The following is a 9,627-nucleotide window of genomic DNA, read 5'->3' on the forward strand; positions in this document are numbered from 1 at the left end:
GAGGGGGCGGTGCCGTGTCGGAAGTCAAAGGTCGGTAAATAGTGGTGATGTCATGCTGGCAAGATGGCGGAAGGGTGAGCTTGGCGTTCCGCTCTCTGGCGTTGGGGGCTTGGGCTCTTCGAGGGCTGGGGTACTGGGCCAGGGGTCCCTGTTGGGGACGGGCTGCCGGTGCGGGTGCGGACTGAGCTGGAAGGGCAGAGCGGAGGCGTGGTGTGAGGGCATGGGGAAGCGGCCGGAAAAGCCTCATCCGCCGGCCCCAGCGGAGGCTGGGCTGGAGTCGCCCGGCAGAGCCATCAGATGTGTCTGTCTTACACAGGGAGGACGTGGGGTGGTGGCGGAGCTGGCTGCAGCAGAGCTACCAGGCAGTCAAAGAGAAGGTAAGCCGGGCCAGCACCCTTCCCTCGGCAGGGCACCGCGGCCGTCTCCTTGCAACCAACCCCAGCTAGCCCCTGCTTGGGTTTTTTTGAGCTTCTGTGAGGCCATTTACGAGAAAAGGGTAGAACACCACCACTAACAACATCTTACTCTTAAACAGCAATGTAAATATTAGAATATGTGACAGTCACTACTCACAGACAGGTTGGGAGGATATAGACCTTAGCCAAACAGATAGTCTTGGGCCTCACAAAGCTCCGGTCTGGTGTGGAAGCAGTCAAGCAAAATAGCTGCTTAGTTACTATTGTGAATACCGGGAAAGGGCAGTCCCTAATTGTCCAGGCTAGGGAGTCATGAGCATGCCAAGGAAGGTGTAGCCAAGAATCCGCGTAGAGATGAGGATTGCCATATGCGCTGGTACCTGATGGTGCCTTTGTGAGTGGTTTACAAAGGGATGGGGGGTGGCCAGAGAGTGGAGACCTGGGGAAGTGGCTGTGATTGTGACTAATGCTTGTCCCTGTCATAGGCAATGCCAGTTGGTGTTCCTGTTTTATCCCACATTCCTTTATTTACGGCAGCCCAACTAAGTCGTGGGATAACTAATTACTGTTTACCTCAAGCAAGTGAAGGGAGTCGTGCTTCAGGGCAGACTCCGAGAGGCTTCTGATCTCAAATCAGCCCAGTACTTTAGGAACATTTTGTTGTTGTTGTTGTTGTTTTGTTTTTGTTTTTTTGTTTTGTTTTGTCTTGTTTTGTTTGTTTTCTCCTAGCTCCCGGTTCTCCTGGGTAGCCTCCGCTCAAAAGTTCCTTACATTTCTGGGAACTTGGGCAAGTTATTTTGTTGTTATTGGTGGTGGTAGTGGTTTGTCTTGTTTTGAGACGGGGTCTCATGGTGTGTGTCGCCCATGGCTGCCCTGGGACCATTATGTAGACCAGGCTGGCCTCAGCCTCACAGAGATCCGCCCCCTTCTGCTTCCCAAGTGTCGAGATTAAAGGCCTGTAGCTTATGACTTGGGCAAGTTTGTTTATCTGGTTTCTTCTTCTTTTTTTTTTAAACCTTCCTCACTGTGAAATGACAGTACCTCTCTAATGCGATGTCATGAGGATTACATGATAATATGCAGAACACTAAGACAGTACATGGCACTCGCTCTTTATTAAGTGACTCAGTAAAACTCAGTCCCCGTTTTTCGACTTTTCCCTTGCTCCTCTGCTGCCGTCTATGCTGCTGGCCATCTCAGCTCCCTTTGGGTCGGTGTCTTCCTGCTCTCTTAGCATACGTTGTCTCATTTTGAGAGGGGCGTGTAACCTGACTTCCTCTGCTTGCTTCCTTCCCACTCCTGTCTTGAGTCTACTGTACGCCCATCCAGTGCATCCAAGTTCATGTACAGACACAGCATTAGAGAAGGCTCTGCTGCATTGTTGCTCCCCCACGACAGATGCCCCTGGTCTCACTTCGTCTAGGCATGCCCCCAACAGACCTTTTCTTCCTCTTATTTTCTCTTCCCCTTGACTTCAGAAACTCTTCCCTCAAGTCTGTGTTCAGCAGCCTGGCATACTTTAAAAATATGACGTCAATAAGCTTGATTTCGGGTTACTCCTTCCCCACCCCTGAAGCCACCACCTGAACACTTATCTGTAAGGACACTCATTTCACACTTGCCAGCTCCACCGGGTACTTTTTAGCCCTTATCTTTCTGGAACTTTCTGCAACAGCTGGCACTACCATGCTCCTCACCCCACCCTACCCCCACCCTTTTTTGAACTGTCACTCTTCCGACTTTTGTGATGTAACTCTCTCCCAGTTCTCCACACCCTTGTGCACTGTGTAGGTTTTTCTTTCCTGACTGTTGGACCCATGTTCCTCTACCTGCCCTTTAAAGATGGGCCTCTGAAGATCTTTGTCCCCAGCTCACAACTGTGTGTGCTCTGCAGACTCTGTTACGCACTTCTCCTTGCAGGTGATGCCTGCCTCTTTCTCTAGACTCTTTGATGCTGTGCTCTTACTGGACAATTACTCTTACCGGACTCTGAGTGGCTAAACATGTGCCAATCACTAGAGGGACATATTAAAAATGAGCATCTCATTGTGTCCTACATGCTTCACCCTCTTAGTGGTTCCTTATTGTTCCACTGTGTCATGCCAGGTCAGAAGTAGGCAGGCCCATCCTAGGAAAAACAAAATGAAAAACCAGAATACTCAAAAACATGCTTTGGCTGGGCATGACGGTGCACATCTGTAATCTCAGCACTTGGGAGGGAGGCGGGGGCAGAAGGATCAGACTGCTTAGTAAACCTCCTCAAAAGAAAACATTCAGGGGATTGATCCCTGGGAAGTGAGAGGGCTTGCAAGATGGGGTGTGCACAGGTGCTCCAGGAAGTCCTGTTGCAGTTTTCGAGCACAAGATGAGGAAGTCACCCATAGCAGGCAGCAGAGGACCAGCTGGCTCAAAGTAGCTCTGAAGTAGGTCAGCCAGACAGGCAAATATCACTCATTCCAAAGAAACAATGGAGAGTCAAAGCCCGGAAGGGTGGAACCAAGACCTGGGAGAGAATCCATTCTTCTGGGATTTGGGGGGGGGGGGGAGGTTCTTTTAATACCAGCACTTGGGAAGCAGAGGCAGGTGAATCTTAGAGTTTGAGAGAGTGAGTTCCAGGACAGTGAGGGATACACAGAGAAACCCTGTCTTGTAAAATCAAACAAAACAAAACACCCATACCAAGTTTTAAAAGCCTGTTTGGAAAATATGTGTATGTTTTTAATGCTGTTCTGGTTTTGAGATTATTTGTTAGGAGAAAAACAGTGAATGACTGAGCGGACTCGCTTATGGGCACATAGTTATGAGACTCAGTCCTTAGTCTAGGGAATCCCAGGTCATAGAATCTCGACAAGTCAGTATTATTCCCAATGTCACTCTTAGGGCTCTTAAGCCACTTATGTTTCCACATACATACATGGGATGATGGAGTCTGCCAGCTTTGTCCTCCTTCTCTGTCTTCCATAGTCCACGGAAGCTTTGGAGTTCATGAAGCGGGACCTGACAGAATTTACCCAGGTGGTTCAGCATGACACGGCCTGCACCATAGCAGCCACAGCCAGTGTGGTCAAGGAGAAGCTGGCCGTGAGTACTGCCACACCTCCAGCAACTGCCCCTCACTGACTGCTCTGCCCTGGGAACTGGGTGGGCATGGCCCTGTGTGAAAGTCCAGTCCAAATGTATGAATGGCAATTGGTAAACTGCTGTGAGTCTAACCCGTAACAAGCACCACTTACTTCACTGGTTTATCTTTATGACTGTATACTTGTAGCAGCATGTGTGCCAGATGTTACAATAGCTTCTGGGTTGCAAATGCGTAGGCAGCTCAATCAAGAATAAATCCTGCTAGAGGCTGGAGAGACGGCTCCTTCAGAGAACTTAAATTCAGTCCCCGGCACCCATGTCAGACAGCTCACAATCACTTGTAACTCCAATTCCAGGGGCTTCAGTGCCCTCTTCTGGCCTCTGTGGAGGGCACCTGCAAATCCATGCATGAATACACGCACACGCACACACACAAACTTTTTAAAAAAGAAGAGATAATGTCGATATGTACCAACACTTGGGAGGTGGAGCCTGAACTATATAGCAGAAACTTGTCTTAGCAAAGCAAAATTAATATTATAGTTTTGCATAAGATGGAGTCTGGCCTGCCTTTCAGTTCATTATCCCTGCAAACAGATGGCATACTGACCCAAGATGGATGGCTGCTTGTGCCTCCAGAGGATTCATTTGCTTTCAACTGTCCCCCTGTCAAACAAGGCTGGCTGTCCATATGTCTGCCCAACATCTGCAGGATGTTTTACTTCCTTAGCAATAATAAAAACGTCTGTCAGGTAACATCCATGACTTATTTATCCACAAAAGACAGACTCAGAGGATTCCAGTCTCATGGCCACCAGTGTTAGACCTGGGATTCAACACTGCCACCCACCCATCTCAGCCTTCTCTCCTGCGAGAGTGACATGGATCTTCTCTCGGGGTGTGTGTGTGTGCGCATGTGTGTGTGTGCGTGCGTGCACACACACACTGTTCACGTGGATTCACGTGTTTGTGTGCAGATGCCTCTAGAAGCAAGGACGACCTTGGGCATTCTGTGGCTGTCCACCATGTTTCTCTCACTAGGCCTGAAACTTGTCAGACTCTTCTCTGCCCTCTGCCCTCTGCCCAGTGAGCACCAGGGATCTGCCTGTCTTTGCCTCCCTGTCTCTGTCATCAAACCTAGAGCTTTATATGGCTCTATAGGACTGAACCCAGGCCCTTAGGCCTGTACAGTGAGCACTTTTACCTGGGTCCTCTCCCTAACCCTCCTGACACTTTTTGATCAACCTTACCTGATATTTTGTTGTGATAACCAACAAATTGAAGCTCTCTTCATGCCTACCTTGGCCACGTTCTACATCCCAACTGGGACTGGAGGGCTCTAGTTCCCTCCTCCAGTGTGAGATGGGAGAAGGGTTCATGTCTCTGCTCCTCTCCTCCTCCTATGGTACTAGACCCCAGGTTGTATCCTGCCCTTAGTATCCTGTCTTCCTTTCTTTGGTTTTCTCTGCAGACTGAAGGCTCCTCAGGAGCAACAGAAAAAGTGAAGAAGGGGTTATCCGACTTCTTAGGGGTGATCTCAGATACCTTTGCCCCTTCTCCAGACAAAACCATCGACTGTGATGTCATCACCCTGATGGGTACACCCTCTGGCACAGCTGAGCCCTATGACGGCACCAAGGTATTCACTGAGCCTTTGCTGGAGATTGAAATCTTCACCCACCGACCTCCGATCATACAAGCAATCGTGTGTTCAGGCTAGAAATATACATAGATTTGTATAATTGGGGAACACGAATAACAAAGTAGGTCATTGCTGTCTTTCTTTTTTTGTGCATTTGTTTGTTTGGGTTTTTTTTTTCTTTTTTGTTTTTTGTTTTGTTTTGTTTTTTTGAGTGTTTCTCTGTGTAACAGCCCTGTCTGTGTTGCTCTGTAAACCATGCTGGCTTCTGCCTCTGCCCCTCTGCCCCTCTGCCTCTCTGCCTCTGCCTCTCTGCCCCTCTGTCCCTCTGCCCCTCTGCCCCTCTGCCCCTCTGCCTCTCTGCCTCTCTGCCTCTCTGCCTTTGCCTCTCTGTCTCTCTGCCTCTGCCTCCCGAGTGCTGGGATCCAAGGAGCTGTATTTCTGGTCCCATGACCTCATTACCCAGAGAGGCCTCTGCTTCCTCCCTGGCTCCTAACCTTCCAGATTGCTGCTGCTGTTGTTCTTTACAAACATGAATAAAGGTAGTTTGAGGATTTTCCTTTTAAAAAAGACATTTCAAATGTATTATTTTAAAGAGCTATATAACAAGGTGTTAGCATCTTTCCTAGCCCCTCTGAGTACCTTTACACAGCTGCAGGTGAGGACTGGTTCACTCTAGTGTTACACATTTGCATCCCTTTCAGCTTCGACCATAGTAAGGGTGCTGAGAACATCTTTGGGCCATAATTTGCTTCACAATTCGGATTCTTTAAGACTAATTTCTGCTAGAAATAAGTGTAGCAGTTAGGACCCATGAGCAGCAGCTAGAGCAGTATGTTTGTACGTCTGTCCCCTGCTGCATGGTCAATCTCTCTTGAGGTCACAGAGTGGCGCCATGGCGGTCAGGCCTTGTTGCGTCTTACCACCTTGGATTCCCATTCCACACTTGCATTACTGGCCCTGTTTCTGATAAGAGTCTTAAGTAATCAGAGTGACTCATCACCAGCACTCACTTGCTAATGTTCCCTTCAGACAGACCATGCTCTGTGCCTGGGAGGAAGAAGGGGCCTTTCTTTTGTCATCTGAAGTCAGGCTTCCTGTGGCATTAGTAGAGCATAACTTTATAGGGCACTTGGTAGAATGGCTCTAAAATGTATTGTTTTTTCCTTTTTTCCTGGGCCTAACCTGTTCCCTGCTATGTTGGTCTTATACATGCTAAGCAAGTGTCCTACAACTGAATTATATCCCAGCCCAAGATAGCTGTTGATGAAGCACTAATCATAATAATGGTAATAACTAGGTTTATTCAGACAAGGGTTCTCTGTGTACCTTTGAGTGTCCTGAACTCAGTCTGTTGACCTGGCTGGCCTCAAACTCAAGAGATCTATCAATCTCTGCCTTTGCTGGGATTAAAAGCCTGTGCCACCATGCTTGGCTACTGTTGATAGGTTCTTCTTTTCTTTTCTTTTCTTTTCTTTTCTTTTCTTTTCTTTTCTTTTCTTTTCTTTTCTCTTCTTTTCTTTTCTTTCTTTCTTCTTTCTTTCTCTCTCTCTCTTTTTCTTTCTCTCTCTTTCTTTCTTTCTCTCTTTCTCTCTCTCTCTCTCTCTCTCTTCCTTTCTTTGTTGTTTGTTTGTTGGTTTGGTTTGGTTTGGATTTTTCGAGACAGGGTTTCTCTGTGTAGCCCTTGCTGTCCTGGAACTTGTTTTCTATACCAGGCTAGCCTCGAACTCAGATCTGCCTGCCTCTGCTTCCCCAGTGCTGGGATTAAAAGCCTGTGCTGCCCCTGTCCAGCTTTGCCGATGGGCTTTTAAATTTTAATTTTATTTTGAAATATGCTATCACTGTATAGTGTTGGTTGGCCTGGGACTCAGTATATAGATCAGGCTGGCCTTACACTTACAGAGATCTGCCTGCCTCTGCTTCTCAAGTGCTAGGTTAGTAAAGTGCCACCACTCAGCCTTGTTGCATTTTAATTTGGGGACAATTACATTATCTCACAATTTGCCCTTAAGTTTGGGCTTTATTAACATAATTGCAGCCGGGCGTGGTGGCGCACGCCTTTAATCCCAGCACTCGGGAGGCAGAGGCAGGCGGATTTCTGAGTTCGAGGCCAGCCTGGTCTACAAAGTGAGTNAAAAAAAAAAAAAAAAAAAACCATAATTGCATTTGACTTTTTTTTTTAATTTCACATATTTCAGAAGGAGTTGTACATATGATTTTATAACCTGCTTACTATATTTTCTTGGTTCTCAGGATTAGAATATTGAGTAAGAGACTGTTTTTCTGAGGCCTTCCTGAGGGGTTAGCCACTGTGATCTCTGATAAGTGCCCCATGGGAGGCACTTATCAAACAAGGGGGAGCCCACTTGTAGCTGATTTCATACTATGCATCCACCTCCCCAGAATTTCTGTTCACTCTTGTCTTCTGCTTACAGGCTCGCCTCTACAGTCTGCAGTCAGACCCAGCCACGTACTGCAACGAACCTGATGGTGAGGGGGTAGCAGTGGGTGTGAACTTCTGGGGCACACACATGGGGGATATAGATCATAGGTTCCTATTTTAGGTGTCATGGACCAAGTAGCTCCTACATACTGGGGACAGAGTAGGACCTGTATGTATCTTATACTCTGTAGGTTAGGCTTCGTCCCTTTTCCTCCCTGAGTCTCAAGTATCGTCACCCTAACTTGTTTCTTGAAGAGGCTTTGCTCTCAGGGCCTCTCATCTTCTCTGTTCAGCTTGTCTGCCATCCCTACTGCTCCCCCAACCCCACCACCACCCCGTTCCTGTCCACTCTGCCCCATTCTGGAAACTAGAAACCAGAAATGAGTAAGCCTTCAGACTGTCCATTCCTTCAGAACCAGGCTGCAAAGAGAGAGAAATAAAAGACAAGGACTCGAGCAGAGTTAGTAAAGAGTAGGTTTGACTCCTACAGAATGATGATGGGTAGTGGGCGTCCAGAGGAATGCTCCTAACCTAGCCTGTGGAGCCTAGAAATAATATTTAGGAGTGGAAGGCTAGTCAGGCAAGGGTAAGAATATGTTTGAGGGCTGGAGAGACTGCTCACTGGTTAAGAGCGCCGACTGCTCTTCTAGAGGTCCTAAGTTCAAATCCCAGCCACCACATGTGGCTCACAACCATCCGTAATGAGATCTGATGCCTTCTTCTGGTGTGTCTGAAGATGGCTACAGTGTACTTACATATAATAATAAATAATTTTTAAAACTATGTTTGAAAATTCAGAAAAAACAGGGAGCCCTTGTTTGGGGACACTAAACCAGAGTTGATGCGGATGTGAGGGCAGCCAGGGAGCAGCTGGGGGGCTTTGTGTGTCAGAGTGAGTAGCTTGTGCTTGGTCATGAAAGACTCATGGTGATGCTTCTAGACTTTTCTTTAGTCATAGAAACCTTTAAAAATCTGTCAACAGGCAGGTACAATAGTGGAATCCTATAATACCAGCTACTTGGAGGCTGAGGCAGGAGAATTGAAAGATTGGGACTAGGCTGAGCTATATAATAAGTTCAGAGCCAACTTGGGGCAATTTAGCAAAACCTTTACTGAAGTAAAAATGAAAAGGACTTGGGATATATTTGCCTAGCATATATACAAGGCCATAGGTTTAATCTCTACTACCAGGAAAAAGAAAAAGAAAAGAAAAAACCTGACCAAAATGATGAGCCCAGTGATGGCACAGAGGCCAGCACAGCTCTGAGTCTGAGGCCAACCTGGTGTACACAGTAAGTTCCAGGATAGCCAAACTTTGTCTCAAAAAACAACAAATGCTGGGCAGTTGTGGCGCACGCCTTTAATCCCAGCACTTGTGGGGCAGAGGCAGGCGAATATCTGAGTTTGAGGCCCACCTGGTCTACAGCATGAGTTCCAGGACAGCCAGGGTTACACAGAGAAACCCTGTCTTGAAAAAAACAAAACAAACAAAAAAAAGACAAAAAAACCCCAAAAACCCAAAACCAACAAACAAACAGTGATGAGCCCTTTCTATAAAATTTTATGGGCTGGAGAGATGGCTCAGCGATTAAGACTGCTCTCCCAGAGGTCCTGAGTTCAATTCCCAGCAACCATGTGATGGCTCACAACTATCTGTAATAGAGTTTGATGCCCCCTTCTTGTGTGCATGAAGACAGCGACAGCGTACTCACATACATTAAATAAATAAATATTAAAATTTTATGTTACAAGGCCAGGTATGTTAATGTATGCCTTTTTTAATAATCCCATGACTTGGGTGGCAGAGGGAAACAGAATTCTGTGAGTTTGAGGCTAACATGGTCTACATAGCAAATTCCTGGCCAGCTAGGGCTATATAGCAAGACACTGGCTAAAATACACAGACACACATTTCCCCCGCTGTGGACCCTAGCTTTAAAAGCTCACATTGGGGCTGGTGAGATGGCTCAGTGGGTAAGAGCACCCGACTGCTCTTCCGAAGGTCCAGAGTTCAAATCCCAGCAACCACATGGTGGCTCACAACCATC

The 9,627-nt window shown here is 47.1% G+C and overlaps 1 protein-coding gene across 1 annotated transcript in view; it reads left to right on the top strand.

Annotated features, from left to right (window-relative positions):
* Positions 1–9,627, top strand: part of Bsdc1 (BSD domain containing 1) — a 12,981-nt gene continuing 3,354 nt past the window's right edge. Inside the window, exons 1-5 of the mRNA XM_029476821.1 lie at positions 1–74; positions 317–377; positions 3,381–3,497; positions 4,969–5,136; positions 7,572–7,626. Of these exons, the coding sequence (XP_029332681.1) occupies positions 64–74; positions 317–377; positions 3,381–3,497; positions 4,969–5,136; positions 7,572–7,626 (412 nt within the window). The 5' untranslated portion in view covers positions 1–63. The remainder of the gene's footprint in view (positions 75–316; positions 378–3,380; positions 3,498–4,968; positions 5,137–7,571; positions 7,627–9,627) is intronic.

The sequence above is a fragment of the Mus caroli genome, chromosome 4, assembly GCF_900094665.2.
Source record: "Mus caroli chromosome 4, CAROLI_EIJ_v1.1, whole genome shotgun sequence".
NCBI classification, from domain to species: domain Eukaryota; kingdom Metazoa; phylum Chordata; class Mammalia; order Rodentia; family Muridae; genus Mus; species Mus caroli.